Source organism: Pelodiscus sinensis, chromosome 2 (assembly GCF_052426305.1).
Source record: "Pelodiscus sinensis isolate ZL-2025 chromosome 2, ASM5242630v1, whole genome shotgun sequence".
Classification (NCBI taxonomy): Eukaryota; Metazoa; Chordata; order Testudines; family Trionychidae; genus Pelodiscus; species Pelodiscus sinensis.
In genome coordinates this window covers 225,823,096-225,849,353 of record NC_143053.1, presented here as the reverse complement: position 1 = coordinate 225,849,353, position 26,258 = coordinate 225,823,096, and the positions used below count along the sequence as shown (strand labels likewise).

At 40.0% G+C, this 26,258-nt stretch overlaps 1 protein-coding gene across 1 annotated transcript in view; it reads left to right on the top strand.

Annotated features, from left to right (window-relative positions):
• PIP4K2A (phosphatidylinositol-5-phosphate 4-kinase type 2 alpha) overlaps nucleotides 1–26,258 on the top strand; it is a 210,447-nt gene that overhangs the window by 140,451 nt on the left and 43,738 nt on the right. The window contains exons 4-5 of the mRNA XM_075922509.2: nucleotides 5,250–5,402; nucleotides 22,941–23,087. Of these exons, the coding sequence (XP_075778624.1) occupies nucleotides 5,250–5,402; nucleotides 22,941–23,087 (300 nt within the window). The remainder of the gene's footprint in view (nucleotides 1–5,249; nucleotides 5,403–22,940; nucleotides 23,088–26,258) is intronic.

The window sequence follows — 26,258 nt, the reverse complement described above, 5'->3', positions numbered from 1 at the left end:
GATACAGCTATATTAAAGTGTTTTTGAGATATTAATTAAACACTTGGAAAATATTTTGAATATTTTTACCACAGAATTTCATAAGAAAAACTAACTTGCAATTTATACATACAATTTATATTAATTATATATATTAAACATTTATAGTTAAAAATTAATTTGAGTTGGAGTGCGGAGCAGAGTCGGAACGGAGCTGGAGCAGTCACTATTGGTGCCGGAGCAGAGCTGGAGAGGAGCAATTCAAAAATTTGATTACTCCAAATCTCTGTTTCTAAAGAATAACTGTTCCATTTGGTTTCTTTCCCTTCTCTTTCTCTAATTGTGGAAAAAAACCCCACTATTTTCCTTTTCTCTCATAGAATCATAGGGCTGGAAGAGATCTCAAGAGGTCATCAAGTCCAGCCACCTGCCCAAAGCAGGACCAATCCCACCTAAATCATCCCAGCCAGGGCTTGGTCAAGCCAAGACTTAAAAACCTCTAGAGTTGGAGATTCCACCACCTTCCTAGGTAACCCATTCCAGTACTTCACCACCTTCCTAGTAAAATACTTTTTCCTAATATCCAACCTAGACCTCCCCTACTGTAACCTGAGACTATTACTCCTTGTTATGCCATCTGTCACTACTGTGAACAGCCTCTCTCCATCCTCTTTGGAACCTCCCTTCAGGAAGTTGAAGGCTGCTATCAAATCCCCCCTCACTCTTCTCCTCTGCAGACTAAACAAACCCAAATCCCTCAGCCTCACCTCATAGGTCATGTGCTCTGGCTCCCTAATCATGTTTGTTGCCCTTCACTGGACGCTCTTCAGTGCATCCACATCCTTTCTGTAGTGGAGGGTGGGGAAGCCCACAACTGAATCCAGTACTCCAGATGTGGCCTCACCAGTGCCGAATAAAGGGGAATAATCACTTCTCTAGATCTGTTGGCAGTGCTCCTCTTAATGCAATATAATATGCCATTTGCCTTCCTGGCTACAAGGGCATACTGTTGACTCATATCTAACTTCTTATCCACTGTAATCCCCAGGTGCTTTTCTGCCGAACTGCTACTTAGCCAGTCGGTCCCCAGTCTCTAACAATGCTTGGGATTCTTCCGTCTCAAGTGCAGGGCTCTGCACTTGTCCTTATTGAACCTCATCAGATTTCTTTGGGCCCAGTCCTCTAATATGTCTAGGTCACTTTGGACCCTATACCTGCCCTCCAATGTATCTACATCTCCCCTAGCTTAGTGTCATCGGCAAACTTGCTGAGGGTGCAATCCATCCCCTCATTCAGGTCATAAATGAATATGTTGAACAAAACTGGCCCTAGAACCGATTCTTGGAGTACTCCACTTGAAACCAACCGCCAACCTGACATCAAGCTTTTGTTCACTAACTATTGTGCCTGACAATCTAGCCAGCTTTCTATCTATCTTACATTCCATTTATCCAATCTATACTCCTTAACTTGCTGGCAAGAATATTGTGGGAGACCGTATCAAAAGCTTTGCTAAAGTCAAGGTATATCGCATCCACTGACTTCCCCATGTCCACAGAGCCAGTTACCTCATCATAGAAGCTAATCAGATTGGTCAGGCATGACTTGCCCTTTGTGAATCCATGTTGACTATTCCCGATCACTTTCCCCTCTTCAAAATGGATTCCTTGAGGCTCCCCTCCGTGATTTTTCCGGGGACTGAGGTAAGGCTGACTGGTCTGTAGTTCCCTGGATTGTCGTCCTTCCCTTTCTTAAAGATGGGCACTACATTTGCCTTTTTCCAATCATCCGGGATCGCTCCTGATTGCCATGGGTTTTCAAAGATAATGCCAAAGGCTCTGCAATGACATTTGCCAACTCCCTCAGTACTCTCGGATGAATTAAATCTGGACTCATGGATTTGTATGTGTCTAGCTTTTCTAAATAGTTCTTAACGCTTTAAAAGGTACCTCTTGTCTAAGAGTTCTTTTATCTTGAGTTACATTGGAGATTGGGAAGGAAATAAGAAAAGACTGTCCATTTATAAAATCCTATGTATAGGAGGAGTTATGCCTGCTGGCAGTGGGCCAGCTCTCTGGTAGAGGCCCAGCTTCCTGGAGTCTCAGTAGGGAGCTATGAGCCTCAATGCAGCTAGGCTCCCAGCATCAGGAGGCAGGTGCATCTTGGGAGCAGGCAGACACAGCCTGGCAGGGTGTGGAAAACCTGGGCAACAGTCCCGCTGGGACTGAGCAGCTGGAGCCAGAGGACAGTCAAGTGGGGAACCTGGGCTGCAACTTTTCTGGGAGTGGGAAGCCATGGCAGCCAGGCTCCAAGGGAAATGGGGGTGGTGAGCAGTAATCCATGAGAGCAAGAAGGCCAAGTTATCAATTTCACAGCACTACATGGACATAGGTACTATACCAACATAAGCCATAAGCCTCTCGTGGAGGTGGACTTATTAGGGATGTTAAGTGTGTCATTTGTTAATCGTGCAGTTGACAAATTTTGTCAACTACATGCTTAACCGGTAAGGGTTAGCACTGCAAGCACTCAGTCCTGGCTTGGGGTCGGGTCCAGCAACTACCCCTTCTATGGCTCTGCACCAGGGCTATGTCTACACTGGCGGGTTCTTGTGCCAGAAATATGCAAATGAGGCTAAGCGTGGACTATCGCTGAGCCTCATTTGCATATCTAAAGAGCCGCCATTTTTGCAGAAGAGGCTCTTGCGCCAGAAGGAGCGTCTACACTGCCCCTTCTCACAGAAGAAAAACCCTCTTGTACAATGCCATTATTCCTGAAAATAATCAGCGTAGCGGCATTGCACAAGAGGGTTTTTCTTGCATAAGAAGGGGCAGTATAGACAGCTCCTTCTGGCACAAGATCCTCTTCTGCAAAAATGGCAGCTCATTAGATATGCAAATGAGGCTCAGCGATAGTCCACGCTTAGCCTCATTTGCATATGAGGGGAGCTACTTCCCCTGTGGCCTTGCAAGGAAAGTATTATTACAGAGCCACAGCGTGGGTAGCTCCCAGCACCTGGTACGAGCTGGGTCTGAACCAGGCTGTCGGCCTGCCAGCTTCTAAATTCCTTTTCATGCAAAACAGTAGGATGGGTAGCTCCAGGGACCCAGTGCAAGCTGGGACTAAGCCAGGCTACTGGCCAGCCCTCTTTAAAAAAACATTATAGAGGAGGAGGGATCTGTTTAGTCTGTAGCATTAACTGATAAGCTTTCACTTATCGGTTAATCGTTCAAACTGACTACACTATTACATCCCTACTTATTATGTTGGTGTACTCAAGATACTTACATCAGTATGTACACTGACAGGTTGACATAAGCTGCCTTACATCAGGCTAACTGTGTAGAGTAGACAAGGACCCAGTAACTACAGGATGTGGTTCCCAAGGGTGGCCACTGCTTCTAACAATTAGTTCTAGCATTTTCATAGTCTAACCCATGTCTTGAGAGAAAATTAATTCCTGGATCTCGTCCTTCTTCATTCTCCTTTGGCCATATCCTTGCCCATTTTGCAATCACATATCATTCCAGTAGCAACTGCAGCAGTTTTTTACATAGAAAATTAATACCAGGGAAGTGTTTAGTGTATTTTAGTTGTCTTAATACATTTCAGCTAGAAGCAGGTATCAGATGAGCTGTATCGAAAGAGTAAAGTACTTAGTACAGTTTTGCCACTATAAGCATTCTTCCTATTTCATGAGTACTAGAATAGGATATTTGCTGGGACTAGCACCATTTAAGGATTTGCAGCTGAAAGTTGCAAAGCATAACTTCGTATTGTATACAAAGTTATAATACAATTCTCTATGCAAATGTTTTTTCTTCCAGAAAACCAGTGTATTTTAAGAATTTGTTGTATGTTTAAAGGTATTTGTTGGAGTGGTTTTGTTTGTACAGATTGAACCTCTCTAGTCTGGTGTTTTGTGGTCTGGCATGATTTTAGTTAACTGATGTCCACTTATGAGTTTGGCCGAGTTTCCCACTGTCCCGTAAAGTTTTACAGCCAACAGTCGTGGCTCTCAGTGTTCTGTGCCGTTGTTTAGCTCTAATATACTCCTAAATGTCTTCTAAGAGCTCAGTAAGCAGTAGAATGTTGGTATTGCTGCCAGACAGTGTTAACCTGTCATAGTTTGGCAAATTCTGTGGTTCGGCACCAATCAGGTCCCAAGAGTGCCGAACTAGGGGTTCAGCCTGTAACAGCATTTTTTAGTAGAATGGTCTATGTGCATTGAAGTAGGGTTTGGATTTCTGTCCATTGTAGCCCAAGGTAAGCAAAGTGCTCTGTGAACCTAGAAATGCTAGTCTCTGAATATATTCCAAGAACTCATACCTAACTTGATTAGTCTTTCTTGAGTAAAGTATGATTTTGTGGAGATTTAAATAGTGTATTAAAGTAGTATTGTATGTTCTTACTGCATGTTGTAACTTCATTATCCCTATTTATTGTTAATATAACTTTTAAAAATTGTTAGGTATTATGCCTGGTATATACCAACCATTAGATTTATATCTAATTAGTTTATTTCCAACCAATGTTCACTATATTTGTTGAATTTCACTATATAATTTCATTTTGCTAGTCAGTGGTAAAAGTAATGCTGATCTGACTACACATTGGGTTTCCCTTAACTGCATTTATCTTGAGATCACACAAGCATCAGTCTAATAACACTTGCTAAGCCTGTCAAATTTTGTATCTTCAAAGCATTATACAAACATAACTAATCCTCCCAGTTCCCCTTTGAGGTAGGTAGAGGAAGCAGAAACTGCTCGTAACTTGCCCTAAGCCACACATCAAGTCAGTGGTAGAGTTGGGATTAAAACCAAGGAATTCTGAGTCTCATCTTATGCTTTGTGTGCTAGATCACACTGACTTAGGCATTAGCTAATATTAATATGATGATGCTTCACCTGATTCCTCTTGTTCATATAATTATTGTGGTGTACTATTACACTTCAACTGTTATATTCCAATTTAAGTTTCTTCCAAAAGTTGTTTTTAAAATGAAGAATATGAGGTCATTGCAAATTACTTCAGAAATATCATTTAAACATTGGTGAACATAAATCTTTTTCTATTTGCAAAATATTTTGAGAAGTAGTACATGATCATTCTGCCAAGCTGGCAGCATATTGGAATTTTGATAGAATTGAGCAAGGTGCAAATATTTTGAAAGAGAACATAAAACAAATTTGAATGTACTGTATACATTCAACTACACTGTATCTTTTTGTCTGACATGTTTTCCTTTTTTTTAATTAATGTGGCAGAATTCCTTGACAAGAAGTGCTCCACTTGCTAATGATTCTCAAGCACGAAGTGGTGCCCGTTTTCACACCTCGTATGACAAAAGATATGTCATCAAAACTATAACAAGTGAAGATGTAGCAGAAATGCACAACATTCTGAAGAAATATCATCAGGTAATATCTTGGTTACTGTCAGGAGATGGGAAATGTTAAAAATAATTTGGAAAATTTGAAATTCTCTGATAAAGGAAGCATTTTAAATGTGTACAGTTTTGGCTGCAAAGATGCTTTATTATTAATGTATGGTCAGTTAATTTCAGACTATTTTTTCCTTCTCTATCAAAAGCTCTTGATAAGTAATTGTGAATATAGGATCAGTTCAGATAATTTAGTTCATTTTTCTTTTGTGCATCACACTGTCTCATTGACTAAATACTGTTTATATATTTCAGTAATCTCTACACGTTGCCTAAAAACATCTTCTAATCCTGTTTTTCTCCTTCCTTCCAGTTTTACCTCCTTTCCACTAACTCTTGGTAGTTTGAAATGCAGTGATAGTGATGGGATCTGGCTTTGTGTATGGACTGTGTGGGTTTTGGCTTAAACTTGAGTCTGAGCCTGGGTTTACTGTTCAGTGTAGACATATTCTAAGTGACTTCAGACTGTTTGCTAAATTGCATTGTTGCCAGCTCTTGCGATGTTATCAGGCATCTTGTGATACTTGTGATTTTCTTCAAGTCCAGCTCCAGGAGTAATGCTCAGTACATGAGAACCTCAACTTCCATTTTAAAAGATAAAAAGCAAGCAGCCATTTCGCAGCTCAAAATACAAATCTCATGATTTTTAAGTCAGTTTCATGATTTTTGAGGAGCCCACTCTGGATTTTTTAATACTTGGGATTGACTATCCTGTCAACCCTCCTTGTGAGGAGCTTTTTGCATTCAGTTTCCAGCTTACTCTGCCTGGTGCTCCAGTGCATGAACTGTGGTCGTATGTAGGTGACTGTCAGGGAGGGAGCAAGTGAAGAAACTGCAAAGCTTTGCCCTTTTTTACAACTTCTAGGATTGAGAGAGGAGAGGAATGCTTATACTCCTCTCCCAGTAGGAAGAAAAGTGAAAAGTTTCTCCTTGCAGCATCTGAGGGAGATGAGGAAAGAGCGATGCTTCTTTCTTCCAACTGAGGGGTATAAAGGAGAGTGTGAAAGAAAGACTGAAGCCCCTCCTCATGCTTAGAAGCTGAGGCAAGGAAAGTGGATGAAAGAGAACAAGGCTGTTCCTGCTCAGTCACACCAGTCTTTGGTATGTAGGAAAGGATTTACAGATTGGGTCCTTTAACACAGTGGTTCCCAACCTTTTTTAAACTGCAGACAAGCAAACCCTTTCACAAACTTTCGGCAGATCAATAACATTTTATTTGCATTTCATTATGGTGATTAATTTTAAGAGGTCATATTTAAAGGCCAAATAAATTAAACAGGATCCATGGTTAAGTTCTTCCCGTTTTAATAATTTACCATGTATTAACTAGTGACACAGGATTTTAAAAAAATCATGATGATCAGAGTTTGCAGGTATCTACAACACTAGGGAGGTTGTGGAATCTCCATCATTGGAGGTACTTAAGAGCAGGCTAGTCAGATATCTATCAGGGATGATATAAACTGTGCTTGGTCCTGCCATGAGGGCAGGGGACTGGACTTTGTCTCGAGGTCCCTTCAGTTCTAGTATTCTATGATCTGCTATTCGGACCCCGTCACTTATTACTGTTCATATTCTGCTAGTCTCCGCTTGAAATCAAACTGTTAAGTTTATGTAACCATCTAAAAAACCTGTTCCTTCTGATATTCTTAGAGAAACACAAACTTATACAAAAATAGCATGCATGAGAAGTCAGAACAAAAGAAAAATTTTACATATTAAAGTATTCATACATGTGAAAATCTTCCTTCAAACACAGCACAAGCAAACTAGGAAGTCTGTGACATATCTCAGGATCAGGCACCACAAATCATTCAAACTTTGCTTTCATGTTGTCATCACAAAATGTTGGTTTGTGTATTACCTCATAGATACTTGCCAATATTATCATTGCTTATTTCTCTCCCTCTGTATAAATACAAAATAAGATTAATGGTTTGTTTGTTTTTATTTTGCTGGAGATACAGACTATCCTTTTACTAAAAAGATATTATGAAAGCTTCTTAGTTTGACAGTTTAGCAGTTAAAATTATTCTCTAATTGTAACTTGTTCATTTTTAAACTAATAAAGCTTCCAATCCTTGTTTCATATCTTTCATCTCAAAGTCATTTGATCTGTAAATCAGTGCAGCAAACTGAAAGTGTTACTCTGTTTATTTGTCCAGGTAATTGACGGTAATCCTTATTTATCTGTAAAGTTAATTATTCAAATTTTGAAATGGTTGAGTTACTTAAAATTCAGATTGCATTTCAGAATAAACCGTCATTCCTTTCAAGAGTTTGACTGAAGGATAAGGTTAACGTGAATGAAAGTCCTGGATGGTGTGCAGTTAAAGTTTGCATGACATTTTTTAAAATGTCAAGCTCTAAATTAATACCTATAGTAATGATAATTAATAAAATGTCTGCACCAGTGTACATAGGTGAACTTTATATCAGTTACACAGAACCATAAGAATAGGAAGCATGTACTTAGACATGCTCCAATGAATTAGTTGTTGTTAATATGTATTTTTGTTATTAATATTTTTTACTCTTAGTAACTTGATTTAGGTGTTTGGAAAAATGGGGATGGCATAATCTTTGGATTAAGAATATCTAAATATATTTTCTGCTTCTAACATACTTTTTACTGGAGAATTTCAGTGCACTTAACAAATATTAGCTAAGTTTCCTAAACATGGAGAAGCTGAGGCTCAGAGTAGGTTCAATGTTTAGTATTTTTCCTTAAGTGTCTCTTGTAACCTGCTATTAAGATAAAAATAAATTATGATAAAGCTGAAAGAAAAATTACATTCAGCTAGTTAAAATAAATTCTATTGCAATGGCATTTGTATTGGGGTTGTTATATCAGTGCACATATGCTATATGAAACTGCCACTGAAAAATAAAAAATCAGAAGTCTTTAGAAGTACTGTTACTGATCTTGGACTACTTAGACTACTTGGTTCAGTAGCACAATAGGTGCTACTAGCCTATTCATTGTTCTTTAAGTTTTTCCTGTTACAGACTAAGTTGGCTACCCTTTTGATACTTTTTAGTAATTTGTCAGTGAGACAATCAGTATTTACATAGTGGCTGTGTCTAGACTGGCTAGTTTTCTCGGAAAATCAGCTGCTTTTCCGGAAAACTTGCCAGCTGTCTACACTGGCCACTTGAATTTCCGCAAAAGCACTGACGATCTCATGTAAGATTGTCAGTGTTCTTGCAGAAATACTATACTGCTTCCGCTCAGGCAAAAGTCCTTTTGGGCAAAACTTTTGCACAAAAGGGCCAGTGTAGACAGCTCAGATTTGTTTTCCGCAAAAAAGCCCTGATTGCGAAAATGGTGATCAGGGCTTTTTTGCGGAAAAGCGTCCGTGCCAATCTAGACGCGCTTTTCCGAAAATGCTTTTAACAAAACTTTTCCGTTAAAAACATTTCCGGAAAATCATGCCAGTCTAGACGTAGCCAGTGTGTGATAATCACTAATCCCTTACCAATAAGTCTTCTATATAATGCAAGTTGGTGGACATTTCCGATATATAGAAGATAAAACTAATTGTTAATCTACCAGATTATCCTTTTGTTTTTAAATTTTCTAAAGCTCTCAGGTGTCTCCCTCGATGGTGGATTTCTATTCCAATATTGACTGTAATTTTTCAAAACCTGTCACATTAGACTTCCCCATTTATAAGCTTATTACTGCTACTTCATGTAAGACTTTCCATAAAGTAGCAGAAAACAGATGAAGAATCAAATTTAATTAGACTCTATTAGAAACGGGTTATACATAAGTATCACAATTAAAAAGTTAAATTGAACTACTGCTGAAAGAATTAAATGAAAAATTACTATCATAACCAGAGGAGTCATTATAAAAAAAGAGGGCCGACTGACGCTTTAATCTGACTAACTAAAGTGCTAGTCAGCTCATCAGATGAGCCTGGGACTTTGCTTTCATTCCTAAAAAAACCCATCCTGTAGCACAGAAGTGAGAGCACTTACCTAGGACATGGGAGACAAGTTTATGTTCCTGCTCCAAGAAATGTTTGTTTATACAAAGTGGAACACCTCCAACAGGAGAGACACCGAAAGAGACTCACCCCAGAATATCTAATCGCCTGGCTCCAAAGAATTGCCAGCATGCTCTTTGTTGATTGTCTTGTGGAGGGCCTGATCCAGAAAGAACACCTGATGAGAGAATCCTGCCAGGATGTAGGCATGTACTAGAGCTCCAAGCAGCTCGGCAGCATCAGGACTTTTAGGTAGTTTCGCATATGCCCATTGGCAGAAGTTTAGGAATCATGGGAATTTACGCATCTGCAGGGTTAGGTGGCAACTGTGTAGGGAGTTCTGAATCTCTGTTATGTCCAAGTATTGCACTTTGCCACCTAAAGTGACAGTGCATACTGGCAACATTTAAAATTCTGTCTTGTATCAGGAGAATGGAGAATAAGCGCAAGTATGCAAATTGTACTAGGGAGCTTTTACTAAACTGAATCAGGGTCCATGTGGAATGGTAGTGTGCAGCATGCTAGAGTTCTGTAGATGTACAGTCCATCTTGTTGCACAATAATGGTTTGTCTAGACAAGTAATTAGTCTAAATTTTTAAAAAATGTAAAGGGAAACATTTATATTGGCATTAGGCTTTAACTTGAATGTAAAGAGTCATTTTAACTGCAGCGTTTCATAGTTCAATGAAAATTAACTATTTTAGAAGGTACATTTAGCAAGACGTGTCAAGTTTCCTAGCTTGTCATCATTGTAAATGTTTGAGAAGCTTCTGAAAATTCCACCTCCTAAACAAGCAGCATTTTTACCGTACTATACTACAAAATAAAAAGGTTTCTTATTATAGTGCATTGTATAAATGCAGTTTCCTATTTTAAACTTCCTTGGTATAGGATTTTTAAAAACTAAAAGTGTACTTGCAGAAAATGTAGAGCATTGACTGTTTTCAGTTGAAGTTGCTCTTTAAAGACTAAGCACATTAAAGCTGAAGTTCAGTGACTGCTATAATTCATTCATTTTCAGTGTAGGTTCCAGCATGCTCATTTAACTCTGTGGTACAATTCTACACAAAGGCAATATTAATATTAAAAGGAAAAATACCAAGTGAATAGAGGAAAGATAAAACATATGTTTACTTATGGTGCAGCAAAATCCTCAATTGACATGGAGAACAATTGATGACTGTTCTCACTATACAGTATCAGCATTTAACATATTTGAAAACTAACCTATCCTTTCTCCGTCTTGTTTTCTCAAGACTAAATATGCCCAGGTTTTTTTTTTTTTTCCTTTCCTCATAAGTGAGGTTTTCTAAACCTTTTATCATCTTTGTTGCTCTTCTTTGGAGTCTGACATCTGTGCTATTTGTCCATGTCTTTCTCAATGTGTGGTGCTCAAAAGTGACACCTCAACTGGAGTATTGGAGCCAAGTCCCTGGGGCAGTTACCTCCTGTATCCTACATATGATGCTTCTTATAATACATACCAGAATATTAAGATTTTTTGGCAACATCACATTGTTGACTCATATTTAATTTGTGATTCACTGTAACATCCATATCCTTTCCAGCAGTACTACCATCTAGCCAATTATTCCCCATTCCATACTTGAGCATTTGATAGTTTTCTTTATAACAGCAGTACTTAGCATTTGTCATTATTGAATTTCATGTTGTTGAATTCAGCCCAATTCTCCAATTTGTCAAGGTCATTTGGAATTCCAATTTTGTCCTTCATGGTGCTTGCAACCCCTTCCAGCTTTAGATGTCATCCACATATGTTGTAAGCATACTTTTCACTCTTTTGTAAACATGACATTGTGTCACACTGGTACATGGGTACTGAAAAACAATAGGTTGTGATTTGTTTTACAGTAGCATCTTGTAGTCCTAATAATGGACCATGATACCAATGTGCCTAGATTCTGTAGGAACACAAAACAAAAGATGATCAAGTGCTAACTGAATGTATTAGCATAGAATCTATAAAAAAGTGTTAGACTTGTACATAATATGAGTCATTAACTAGCTCAGCACACAAATTCAGAATGATCCCTGAGGCTCACACAGAAATAAAAAGTACAAGGAGGAAAAAATGTTAGTTGGGAATGTGACTGTAGGTTGCCTGAATTAGGGAGGAAGGCCAGAGGTTCCTTAAGAGAAGCTTCTGGGAGCATTGTGATGGCATAAAAAAAGATGGCTCAGTAACAAGGAGAGAGAGAGTTAATTGCAGCATTTTAAGTTCTGTGAGACAGAGAGGGAGCAGCTGTCTGGGATCATCAAGTGATATGGCAGTGAACATTGTTTCCAAGGGCAGATAGACAATGTCAAGTGGAATAAATTGATAGGTCCACTTCTATCAGAGCTAGTTTTCTCATGCTATCTTACCCAGACATCTTATTCCTCCAGAGGTACCAGGATTACTTCAAAGATTAAATTGCTACCAGTCAATGGTGATCACCCAGGCTCTATGATGGTGAATGAAGGATTAGGGTCATGACACAAATGCAGAAGTAGAACAGGGTAACCCTGGAGTGTTTCAGGGGAACTAGCACTTCTTTTACACGGAGAGTTGCTGTAAAATGAGGTCAGTGAAGGGAGCCAATGATAGCTAGTGCTAATAATGGAAGAGGCTTCAGTGAAGTCACTCTGACACAAAGTTGGAAGCCAGCTCAGAGCACAAAAAGCAGATAAAATATCTTACAGATAAGGATTCCCTCTGGGACTAAGAGGCACAAGATTACTCCATGGTATACCCACCCTTCTGGTTTCACAGTGAGTAGCTGCCCCTGCTTGAGTGCATATTTTCTCCTTTTCTACAAACAACTGTATACATCAGTGGTACCTGCTACACTGCCTACTGTCTCTATGGCAACAGACAGCCGTTAGTGAATAGCACAGCACAGTGCAGTGGAGAGGGAGGGAGAATGCCTAGTCAGCAGAGGTATCGAAGAGTTGAGAAAACCAGAGGTTGGTGGAAGGAGGAAGAGAATAAAGAAACCAGATAAAGAAAGCAGAAAAAATGCACGAAGTCAGACAGAGGTCAGAAAAGAATATAGATCGGTGAGAGAAAATGCATAGAACATAGGTGAGAGAAGACAAAACACACCAAAGTGTAGTAACACAGGAGCTAGCATGAATTCATTTTGTAGGAGGTAGAATTGGGGATTTGAGTTCAAGGTTGGCTGTGGCTGATAATGGTGAAGGATGAGGAAATTTTTATCACAAGTGAGGGGAAACTAGGGATGGAGAATAAAAATTAACCAGAAGGTGGTGAGGGTTAGCTGAGTTGCTTGTATTCAAAATATAAGTTGAGAAGCCTAAATTCTTTAACATATTAGAGTGATTCTGTGTATGTTTATAATCTTGGTAGGAGAAAAGGTTCATAGGTGTTCTGCGATGAAAGACCATGTTGGTGCGGGGAAGAGGGGAATTGGCATAGATTGGAGAAAAGACTAAATATTTTGGGCCAAATTTTGTGCTGACAGAACTCGTGCAAATCATGAGGCTGCACAGGGTTTTTTCTACACATAATGTGTCTCTTTGTGCTTACTCTAAAGTAAATGTTTTGAAAAAATGGTCTTGCTATAGAAAATCAGGAGAACCAGAAGAATAAGGCTAAACCTAATTACTGCTTACTGAACTGCAGCTGTTGTTTCTGAGAAAAATAAGATGACCATAGAAAAACTTAAAGAACATTTGAACAGTTAACATCCATTATGTGTTGCTTCATTTAGTTTAAATATTTAGGATTACATTCTACCCCATTGAAGTCAATGGCAAAACTCCCATTAACTTTTCCAGGACCAGGATTTCACCAGTAATTTTTAAATATTTGCCCCAAATGTTATGCAGTGAGTCTATTCCAAAAAGGCATTAAACCTGTAGTTCATTTATCATAAATCAGGCTTTTCTGTTAAGATGCAGACTCCTGCTTTCTGATCTGTATCCTGGACGGACGCGGAAGACTAGCCAGACTTTCAAATTGATACATAAAACTAAATATTCTCTTAAGGGCTTACTATCTGTAACAACCTGAGCTCTCGGACTTAGAGTCATGGATTTGTGCCTTAGAACTGTTTATTAAAAATTGAGCTTAAAGAATGCAATTTCTTTTAAATCTCAAATGATTTATCAGTCAGAAGCCTCTATCACAGTTTATATGGGATCTATGATGTATAGTAGATAGCTCTTGCATTGATTAGGGATTTGAACGACTAGTTGACTGTCTGATAAGCAAATGCTTATCGGAGAGTCAACACGCTAGTCGACTAGTCACTTCCCCACCACCACCCTCGCTGCCTCTATCAGAAAGAGGAAACAAGCGAGGAGGGAAAGGGAGAAGAAGGGGTGCTTCAAAGCTGCAGTGCCACATAGAACCTGGGGCCAGAACCCAGGCTTCACACAGATTTGCCAATTTGAAATACCACATGCAGCCAGGCCAGCTGGGATACCCCGCATGGGGCCTGGGGTCTGCCACTTTGAAACTCTGTATGCACCCTAGAGTCCCCAGCTGACCCTGGACTGCACATAGTGTTTCAAAGTGGCAGCACTGCCTGTAACCTGGGGTCAGCTGGGGACTCTCCCACTGACCCCAGACTCCATGAAGCGCTGCCACTTTGAAACACTTTGTGGAGCTTGATGCCAGGCTCCCCGCAGTGTTTCAAAGCAGCAGCGCCATATAGAGCCCAGGATGGGCTCCATGCGGCGCTGCTGCTTTGAAGTGCCACGGGGAGGTATGGGGCCAGCAGGGGGGACTGCTTGAGTTCCCCGCTGGCCCTGTGCTCTCCGCAGTGCGTTTATCTTTGAAGTGTAGTAACAGCCCTGGGACTGTTGCTACACTTCAACGGTGGAGGCGCTCTCATCAACTAATCGAATAGTTGATGCAAATTGCATCAACTATTCAATTAGCGAATTAATCAAAATTTTACATCCCTTGCATTTATAAATTTTCATTGCTTTCTGTGTTTGTTTTGTAATTCAGCTAATAAATTCCTTCGCTTGGTCATCTTACATGCTCAATTGAATAATTTTCCGGTTTTAAATTGTTTGTCAGTGAAATAAATTTCATCATGATGGGGCTTGATTAAAAAATAAGATCACCTGACCCTATCCTGAGCAAATGTGTAAACCTCTGTGAGATTCTCCCTCCCTCCCCCCGCCCCTCTCACACACACACAATGTAGAGTCAGTAATTTCTTACAACACAGTTCTCTAATCTAAATTTTCCAAGATTAGGATTTTTTAACCTGTTTATCTCCCAATGCAAGGAGCTGTTTCCTGCTGTCTAGGAAGACGAAAAGAAAGAGAAAAGGGAGCACAAAAGAGCAATCTCTAATTCTGCTTCTTTCATTTCTTTCAGATATTTTTTTAAATTGAATCAGGAATTAATTTATACTTACCCATTCCCCTGTACCTGTTTTAATCTGTGCTATTACACACTTTGTGCACTTTATAAGATAAGATCACTATAGTTTTGGTCACTTTGCTAGCAATCTCTTCGTAAATATAATAATTATTTTAAAGGGATAACCAAGGTGTAGAGAGAAAATACAGAAGACAAGCATTTGCAGAGTACATAATTGAGAAGTGATGTTGCATCTTAGACTTTGGTGGAAGCAATAGCTTTTCCCCACTCAGGCTCTTAAAGAGATCAGGATTCAGCCACTTGTGATATCAGGTTGGTGCCACCAAAGTTGTCCTACAGAAAACTTGTTTGTTTGGTTGGTTTTTTAGACATTCTTTATACATCAGAAAGATCCGGAAGGGGCACCATTTATGCTTTTTCATATTGTCACCATTGCAATTATATGTCCTTTGTCACTGCAGTCTGCCTAAGAGCTCACCAAAGTTGTCCTGCAAGAAAAGAGAGAGCCAGGATCCTTTTTAACTAATACAGAAAGAGGCAGGGAGGGATTTTGGATAGTGGAGAACTTTGAGACTCAGTTTAAGATAGCACATAAAAGAGAATTTAAGATCACAAATGTTTGCTACTCATTTCACCTTCAGTGTGTTAAAGTAAAAGGTCATAATGCTTATTTGAAAACTATACTTAGATGCACGGATGGCCAGATGTGCCCATATTCTTATGATATTTTATTTTGTTGAATGTAATACAATCCTTCTGCTGTGCAGAAAATCTGGAAAAAAAAACTCATCCAGAGTAATAAGAAACATAGATGGTATGTTGTTTCATGCAACATCCATATAAGAAAATGAATTTTACACTCATAAGCAATTTTAATTGTATTGTTAGCTAACTATTATAAATATTTTAGCAAGGCTATTTAATAGTATTGGTTAAATGTTCTTTAAAAAAATAGCCTTTATTATTGAAGGAGTTGAAGGTCTTCTGTTTCACTGAAGCAGACCTGCTTAGCATATACTGGCTTATTTTCTAGGCTCACTTTTATTCCAGCTCTGAATGGGAAACTTGAGGAAAACTTTCCTAAAAAGCACTTGAGGTGACTAAATTGCTACTTCCTTTATATCAAGATGGAGAAATTGAAAATCTGCCAACCATGGCCACCAATGCAAATCCTGCTGGGCTCCTACCCAAACAGATGACTGTCTTTGTCTCCTCTGTGGTGCAGAAATGGAGGATTGATAGTTTCAAAGGTAGGAAGTTCTAGACCAACCTTATAGATCATGGCTGCAAATGGCGTTCCTTTTTCCCTTTGTGCATCTCCATCAAGATAAGAAATGTTATAATGGGAAGTTTGAGGTAATCTAGTATTATTTTAGTAAGTGGCAATTGCACAAATCTCTACACTCAGTCAACATCAGGTAGCTAAGAGAAAGTTATGGAGCAGGCTCCGCTTTTAGAAGAAAGTCTCTTAAATTCTGTGGTGGCATGGCTGAGTGCCTCTATTCCTCCTGATGTCTCATGAGCTATGCAAGGAGAAGGTGCTATTATAAAGAATTCTGCTGGTAGAGTCAAAACTAGTCACTTCATCAGAAATATACTAACAAATAGTTAGCTTTAACTGTACAGTCCAGTATGGCATAGATCAGGGCTGGGCAAAATACAGCCCTCCAAGCCACCGGATCCAGCCCACGGATGCTACAGGGAGCCACAGGCAGACTCCATGCTTGCCTCGCCCCACCCACACACCACTCAGAAAAGCAGCTGCCAGGCTGTTTCTTTTTAAAACTGTGAACCCAGAGGAGAGAGGACTGTTCAGGCACTGTTCCCGCCCCAGCACAATCCCATTGGCCGATTTCTGTCCAGAAACCAGCCAATGAGAGCTGCCTCTTTGAATAACAGGCAGCACATGAAGCACCATGCTTCCCTCTCTCCCCTCCAGTTTGTAGTTATTTACACATGCATATGGCCCTGCAGCCTGTGCAGGGGTGTGGCAGGCTCCCTGTCTGCCTGAGAAACATGCTAGGCTGCTAGTCAGGAGTCTCACAGGTGAGTCTTACAGCCAAACCTACCACTGGTAACCCAGCTCCTCCCTGCTCCCCAATTCTGCCCCCCACTCCACACATCCAAACCCTCTGTCCTCCTGCTGCATCCATATATAAAAGAGCTCTCGGTGGTCAGCAACCCACAGCCCCTTATTTGTCCACTCAGCCACTTCTCTGAATTAAAGTTACTTTAAATCATCTAATGAGTAGTTGGCCAGTCCAGTGCCCCAGGTCACAACTGCTTCATTCACCCAAACTCCCTCCCAGACTCCACTCTCCGTCCTGCACCCCAATCCCTTACCTCAAACTCCCTTCTGCACCCAACTTCCATCCCGGACCCCACCCTTTCTTCATTAATATCATGGAAGAGTGTGGCCCTCAGCAACTTTCCAAAATCTTGGAGTGGCCCCCCCGCATCAAAAATTATTGCCCACCCTGCCATGGAACAAGTTTCACTCTTCTCTTATGGGATTATATAAGAAGGGAACAAAGATTCATTTACATTCTACTGCATGGGACATGAGTTTCAGGAAATGGACCAGCATTGCTTTTATACTCACAGTGAATGTGTCCTATGTATGCACACATGCAGGGCTCGACAAATAATGGGTGAGTAGATTGCAACCCGGAAGAGCCAGGTTCGGGCGATCTGCACATGCACAGATCGCCGGACAGCGCGCGGCTGGCGAGCAGGGTTCGTCGCGGTTCAGCGAGCCCTGCACACATGCATACTCAAATACTGTTGTTTTACAGATAGGGTTGCTGAGGTACATAAAGTTTAAGTGACTTGTTCAGGTCACAGAACAAGTAACAAATCTGGGCTTGGAGAAAGATCTCTTGAGACTCAAATCATGCCCTAACAGCTAGAAGAGGATGGATTTTCCAGTGGAACTAGCTTGGGGCTCCAGATATCCAGGTTCAATTCCCTGTTCTGCCATGGACTTCCTGAATAACCTTGGACAAATTGCTTAGGGCTAGGCACACAGCACTTGATTCCTAGGTACCCTGCCTCCCAATAGAATTGACATCCCTGAGCGAGGCATCCATACGTTGTGTAGAAAACGATTTCTAAAAGTATTCATAAAAGCTGGAATGTTGAGTGAGGAGCTGCCTAAATCAGCTAGTAGAAATACTGAGGAAAAGGATGAGGCCTAAGCTCAGCCTCTCAGGAGGAAGATACCGATCACCACTTGGGATTCAGGGCTATTAGCCCTTTCCTGAATTTAAGTATTTAAGTCAGGCCAGCCCTCTCTCAATAGATTCTAAAGCCAGAAAGGACCATTGTCATCATACAAACTGACCTCTTGCATTACACAGGTTTCCACAAAATAATGCCTACCGTGTGTCTTGTAGAAATAATCTAATCTTGATTTAAAGATTGTCAATGATGGCGAATCATCCCAGCCCTTGGAAATAACCATTAGAACAATTTTTCAAGGGTCACAATGGAGTCTCCATCATTAGCAATGGCTCTTAAAAATCAAAATTGGATGTTTTCTAAAATGTATCTTTATGAATTACTGTGTGGAATTTCAGTAGCCTATGTTACACAGAAATTCAGACTGTATGGGAGAGAGGCCCCTTGGTAGCCAGTAGCTTAGGGATAATGACATTCATATGGGTTGTGGGAAGACTGTTTTCAAATCCTCACTCTGCCTAATCTGGAGCAGGGATTTTAACATAGGTCTCCCACACTCCAGTTGAGTACCATAACTACCAGACTGCTAAATAGTTGTCTGTCTTGTCTGCTGAAGTAGTTTCACTCTGTGTAAATAATTAAATATTAATTTGGCCAGAGAGAGAACAAACCAAGAGATTGACTTGGTAGCCTAGTGGTTAGGGTAATCACTATAATATGGTTGACCGGGGTTCAAGTCCCTGTGTCAAATCAAGCAGAGTAGAGATTTGAACCTAGGTGTCTCACATCTATGTGAATGCTTTAACAAATGGGGCTGTTTGAGGACCCTTGCTAGCCAGCATGCCACAAAAAGAACATTTCCTTGTTTTGTTGAATATGGAGTAAACCTGCTCAGAATATGCCTGTAGGATCAGGTCACACATGAGGTAAGTTGAGGAAAGCTTTGCCTAATTTGAGAATTGCACTGGGACATTGTGTGCTGTCGAGACAGACTTAAGCAGTTTTATACATGCTAACTAGCGAAATTTGGATGTCTTGGGGACTTTCTGCTGGTAAACTTAGATGTCTACACCAATAGGCAGTAATTGAATAGATATTTTGAGAATATCAGTGATATCCTAAGTAGTTTTGTGGATTTGGCCCTTACTTTTCAGTTCCCCATTTATAAACCGTGGATAGTAGTTTTTCCTTATCACAGAGGCATTCAGTTATCATAGCAATATGGGTCATAAGTATTTTAGAAGGAGAGACCATTCTCCCTTTAAATAGTTGTGACATTCCATGAACAGTTTCTCCAGTACAGAAATTCTTCAGCAAGTGGATGTTTCATGTTCAGGGTTATCATAGAAAAAAATCATCCCAGTGGGACCAGCATCTAGAAAATGTTTTTATGACCACAACTCCCAACCTGCTAGAGCACAAATACATGACATGACATTAGCTTTTATAATATATCAAAACACATAATGATGAACATTATGCAATAATAGAAGAAGCTGCTTGAAATAATGTGGACTTCACTTTTAAACAGGCTAACATTTTCGATTAATTTGATGTTAGTATTTCTGATGTCAATTTGTGGTGATAAAATGTGGAATATAATACCAGGTGTGCGTGTAACAGTGATTTATTTGTGGCTAAAATGAGTGATATGCCCAATAATAGGTGTAGCAATGACCATCCCATCATCAACAATTTTTCCTCTATAATTCAGGGCCTTTGATCAAGTGGATACAGAAGTTGAAATATTAGACGCTGTGTTTGATTAAATCATCTTTTGAGCCTTTATCTTCAATCTCCTTGTACTGTTTGGCACAAAAAGTGATGAAGTTTCTTAGTCGTCATTTGTTCAGCTTAGAGTAAGTTTCCAGGTCTGCTGTTTCCCTGTTGTCCTTCAGTTCTTGCTTGGCAGGATTGTTTTCAGAACCATTTTGAAATGTATCCTATAAGTTAATTAAAATTTTAATATAAACAGAATTTCTTTCTTTCCTGTCTCTAAAACCTCTATCAAGTTAGTGAGAGTGAGGGAGTGACATTCTTTAGATCAGTGCTCCCCAACGTTGCGTGGCTGCCGGGCTCCTGGGGGCAGAGCCACTCAAGTGCCGGGCACGCGGGGGCGGGGCCACGCATGCGCCGCACACCCAGGGGCGGGGCCACCCATGAGCCATGCGCCCGGGGTCGGCACTGCGCATGTGCCGTGCGCCCAGGGCAGGGGCCGGCAACGCACCCCGGGCCGGCACCGCGCATGGACCGCGCGCCCGGGGCCGCCCACGAGCCACGCGCCCCAGGCCGGCACCGCACATGTGCCCTGGGGCCGGGGCTAGGGCCGCCCACGTGCCCTGGGCCGGCCCTGCGCATGTGCCGTGCGCCCAGGGGAGGGGCCGCCCATGCGTCCCGCACCTGGAGCCAGCACCATGCATGTGCCGCGCGCCGGGGGCGGGGCCAGCCCAGATGTTTCAGCAGGCGCACAGAAATCCCCCAGCGGGCGCCATGGCACCCGCGGGCACCATGGCACCCACGGGCACCGCGTTGGGGACCACTGCTTTAGATATTAACAGAGCAATCAGAAATTGGAAAGTCTGCAGGGATCCACAAGAGACAGATCAATTTATATGGCCTTATTGATGTGAAACCTGGTTAAAAGTTGCACAGAAAACTGCACTTACCATATTTTTAATAAGCATGTTTAACTTAATTTGAAACCTCATTGTAGTCTGAATTTGAGAATCACTATCAAATGGCTTATACTGCTGCATCTGAAGCCATGTCTATACTATCACTTACGTCAGCAAAATTTATAGCCATGTCTACACTATTATTTATGTCACCAATACATCTCTTAGTCTATAAGGGTATGTCTACACTACCCTCCTAGTTCGAACTAGGAGGGTAATGTAGGCATACCGCACTTGCAAATGAAGCCCGGGAAATTCAAATCCCGGGCTTCATTTGCATAAGCGGGGAGCCACCATTTTTAAATCCCCGCTGGTTCGAACCCCGTGTAGCGTGGCTACACGGGGCTCAAACTAGGTAGTTCGGACTAGGATTCCTATTCCGAACTACCTAGTTCGAGCCCCGTGTAGCCGCGCTACACGGGGTTCGAACCAGCGGGGATTTAAAAATGGCGGCTCCCCGCTTATGCAAATGAAGCCCGGGAAATTCAAATCCCGGGCTTCATTTGCAAGTGCGGTATGCCTACATTACCCCGCTAGTTAGAACTAGCGGGGTAATGTAGACATACCCATAGTTGCCACAGGACTCCTTGTTGTTTTTGCAGATCCAGACTAACACGGCTACTCCTCTGAAACTAAGCAAAACTTACGTTGCTCAAGGATGTAAAAAACCACCCTCCCCCTAGTGACATAAGTTTCTCCAATATAAGTGGTAGTGTGTGAAACAAAGTTTTCCCAGCAACCTAGCTAGTGACATAGACCATTCGTTGAAGTGGTTTTATCCTATCAATGAGAGAACTCTCTTCCATTGGCATAGAGCAGCTTATCTGAGCAATCTTATAGTGGCACAGCTGCATTGATATAGCTGTGAGCTTGCTAGTATAGACATAGTCATAGAAACTTGATCTAAAATCTTGATGTACATTTCAAAAAAAAAAAGTGCTTTGACAACTATTGTTTTCTTGCAAAAAGGCAGAGGCTTTAGCTTTCAGCAAACACCACTAATTGTTCTGTTGCTGTTTCTTCTTTTAATAGAAGCTTTTGGTAGCACTCTGGTTCCCCATCTGTAAGGATATTTTTGGGGCTCCCTCTGATTGAGACTTGTATGGGAATAAGATAGAAAGGAATGCTATCAGTCCCTTTTGTCTTGTCTCTACGAGACTGGCCTAACTTTCTTCACATCCCTTTTTCAGACAATAGGAGGGGGTTTTTGAATTGATGTTTGGATTATTCTAGTTGGGATACTTGATAATGTATTTTCACAATGAACTATCATTTGTTAAATAACTTTTTTGATGCATTCTATTTATGTTCCCTTTGATACTGTTTCTACCGTACTCTTAGGGCATGTCTACATGATACGGAAGATTGATGCTGCTGTGGTTGATCATCTGGGTTTTGATTTAGTGGATGTAGTAAAGACCTGCTAGATCAAACTCAAAGGGCTCTCTCATTGGCACTGGTACTTCTTATGAGGAATAGAAATAAGGGAAGCTGACAGGAATATTTGCTCCTATCGACCTCCTGTTGTGTGGACGGGGATTTAAGATATATCAACTCCAGCTACATAATTTGCATAGCTGTAGTTGCATATCTTACTTTGACCTTCCCATGTAAACCTCAATTACTAGTTGGGAGGCAGGTGATATCAGAACTGTGATGTAGCACTATGTATCTGTAAGATGGAAGACGCTTCAGGGATAATATCCCATCTGTGAAGGTTCAGTGTTTTCTACATTTTTTCCTGCCTGCTCAAAGTGGATTGTGTAATCCTGAGGCACTGACATAAAATGGGAACTAGCACAAAGAAATTGACAGATACCATTTGTTGTTTGTATATATGGTAAGCATACACTATACAAAAGAAGTATTTGGAAAATTGTACCAAAGTATCTACAGACTAAAGGAAAAATCCAGTACAACAGAGAATAAAACAAAGTGAGTTACTGTTTAAAAGGACAATTTCCCCTTTGTGTGAGATCAAATTGTGCTGATTTGGTATCCTTTGGACTAATAAAACACACAGTGCTGTCAACTAACACAAAGAGGGTCTGCACTATTCTGAAAAGCCAAGGAAACTGAATGTTATAAGGAATGCTGTTAATATAAAAAGGATTTTGTTTTTGATACTGGTCTGCAAGTATGGTAACCTTTTGAAGGGGTTGCCTGTGGCAGTGTGTTTGGACACTTGGTTTTTTTAATAATTTGTATTTCTACCCACAACATACATGCTGTATATGTTTTTGTCTCTCTCAATCTGATTTTTTTTAATTATTAATTTTTTTTCTTCTGTTCCTTCCAGTATATTGTGGAGTGTCATGGGATTACTCTTCTTCCCCAGTTTTTTGGCATGTACCGGCTTACTGTTGATGGAGTTGAGATATATATGATTGTAACAAGAAATGTTTTCAGCCATCGCTTGTCTGTTTATAGAAAATATGATTTAAAGGTAAGAAATAACTTTAGTGAATTAAACTATTTATATCCAAAGTAAATGTTAACTATTCTGTTGAGTGTTTTAAATATTGATTGTTGCAAAGCACAATCAAATCTATTAAATCAATATTGTTCAGAAGTTATGTTGGCTACTTCTAAAGTAAAGAAAATGTGTGGTTAGCTAAACCGGAAAACTTTTTATACAAGTTGTACCATTTAAGCTGTATCATGCATGCTTTAAGGGAAGTGGTTTCGAAGTGTGTTTGCTAAATGTAGCTAATTGTTAATGGCTGAAACTAAAAACCACTGTGAAAATGCAATAATGTAGTTCTATTTCTATGCTCCTTTGATCAACTTTGTGGGAGATCACTGCTTATTTTGCATGGACTTTTTGAAATATGTGACGAGACATAATTGACTAGAAACACTTTTCAGTTTTCAATTAGCAATGTCTATCACTTACATAGTTTTCACAGTGATAGTTCATTTGATAATTAAAAGAAATTAAGATAGAAAAGTTGGACTGAATGTTAAAATACATAACTTTTTGTACTTGGTACCTCCACCAAATATGTTTCACCTAATTTCTAAAATGTTTAGCTACTATTTCTAATTCTAGTTCAGACAATATTTAATATATAATACTTAAAATGAGTTCCCCAAATATATTTTACAATCTTTTTTCCTAAGGTATATTGTTTTAATTTCCTTCCCAATCTCCCCATGTATACCTAAACTTCCTTTATTGTAAATGTTATTTTCACATATTTAATTACATAAGTATGTCTATAAGCTCATTCAAAGATTGTTACCTAGTACTGAATATTTCTGAGAGAAGTGTTGTACTCCTTTCATGCCTACCTCTTGCAGGCAAATAGAAAAGCTGTCCCTTGAATGTTTCAGACAAGCTGACGTCTCAGAACTTCCTGGCAATTAGTCAAGAACTGGCTCATCAGTGCCTAGTATTATGGCCATTGTGAGAGAGAATAAAACATTAGAGGAGATTACAAGGGGAGAATGGAAATATTTTATTGTACAATGGCCACTCTTTCTCAAGTAGACACACATTCATACTGCTCTTTAGCCCACCTTAAGTTAAGCAACTGACACATGCTCTTGATCAGCAGAGATGTAGGAGTTTGCACTCAACCAAAAGCACCTCCAAAGATATATTAAAGAATGAATCAGTAATCTGTTGTCTGAATTAGAGATGGGTGATTTATAAAAGATTTAGGGGAAGGATCAACAATTTTAAGCATTCATAAGTACATAAGAATGGCCGTACTGGGTCAGACCAAAGGTCCATCTAGCCCGGTAACCTGTCTGCTGACAGTGGCCAGCACCAGGTGCCCCAGAGACACTGATCAAGTGATTTGTCTCCTGCCATCCATCTCCAGCGTCTGACAAACAGAGGCCAGGGACACCGTTTCTATCCCCTGACTAATAGCCTTTTATTGACCTAACCTCCATGAAATTATCTAGCTTCTCTTGAAACTCTATTATAGTCCTAGCCTTCACAGTCTCCTCTGACAAGGAGTTCCACAGGTTGACTATGCTCTGTGTGAAGAAGAACTTTCTTTTATTAGTTTTAAACCTGCTACCCACTAATTTCATTTGGTTACCTCTAGTTCTTCTATTATGGGAACTAATAAATAACTTTTCTTTATTCACCCTCTCCACACCACTCATGATTTTATATACCTCTATCATATCCCCCCTCAATCTCCTCTTTTCTAAACTGAAGAGTCCCAGTTGCTTTAGCCTTTCTTCATATGGGACCCGTTCCAAACTCCTAATCATTTTAGTTGCCCTTTTCTGAACCTTTTCCAAGGCCAAAATATCTTTTTTGAGGTGAGGAGACCACATCTGTACACAGTATTCAAGATGTGGGCGTACCATAGTTTTAAACAGGGGCAGTAAGATATTCTGTGTATTATTTTCTATCCCTTTCTTAATAATTCCTAACATCCTATTTGCCTTTTTGACCACTGCTGCACACTGTGTGGAAGTTTTCAGAAAATTATCCACGATAACTCCAAGATCTTCCTGATTTGTCATAGCCAAATTAGCCCCCATCATACTGTATGTATAGTTGGGGTTATTTTTTCCAATGTGCATTACTTTATACTTATCCACATTAAATTTCGTTTGCCATTTTGTTGCCCAATCACTCAGTTTGGTGAGATCGTTTTGAAGTTCTTCACAATCTGCTTCTGTCTTGACTATCTTAAACAGTTTAGTATCATCTGCAAACTTTACCACCTCACTGCTTGTCAGAAGTCCAGATGCTTAACCAGTGATCTTTGATCTGTTCAAAATGGTTTTATCGTAAGATTTCCAATGCTTCTTGGCTTGAGCATGTTTGAAATACCCAGAGTGATACTCTCCCCATTTTATATTCTTGTGTTGCTCAAAACTTGGAAATAGAGACAGTTCAAGTTTGAAAACATTACTTGTTTTATTCAAGCTGGCTTGCTCATCTGTAACTATCATCTTCCTTGTCAAACTAGTAGTTCTCAAAGCTCAGCAAATTTCTGTCTAACTTCAGACCAAATGATCTCAGTTATGGATAAGGATTAAGGTTGACATGCAGTCAGCATATGCCATAATCCGCCTTGTTCCAAAATAGAGAATTTGGTTTGTGTGCTGCTTAATTATGTATATGTTTCTTTTTTGATTTATTGCGTTTTAAGTGTTTGTAGGCTTATCTAGAGTGCTCTGATAGGAACCTCCTATTGTAGAAATGTGTTGTTTATTTGTATTTCAGTAGCATGTGTAGAACCTAGTCGTCTTATTATAGTAGTCACAGTACAAACACACAAAAAATGTAAAGAAAAAATCAGTCAGAGTTAGCATCTATATAAATAGCATTTGTTGCTAGTTACCTCTCCAGCTCTCTCTCTCTTTCTATTAATTTGTTCAGTTGATGGAAGAGAGACTAAAATTGCATTTGGGAAAGTTGTTGTTTCACAGACTAAATTATTTGTCTGGGTGAACTTTCACCAGACAGATTTACAGTGACATTGGGCATAGTAATATATAGAGAAAAAGTCATTGTTTTCTAACTTTGTTTTTCTACAAAGTCCAAATAAGAACAGAGTCCATTGTGGTAGCTGAAAATGTTCAAGACACATCAATTTAGAATTTACGCTTCTAGTTTTCTACCTGGGGTTACAAGGAACAT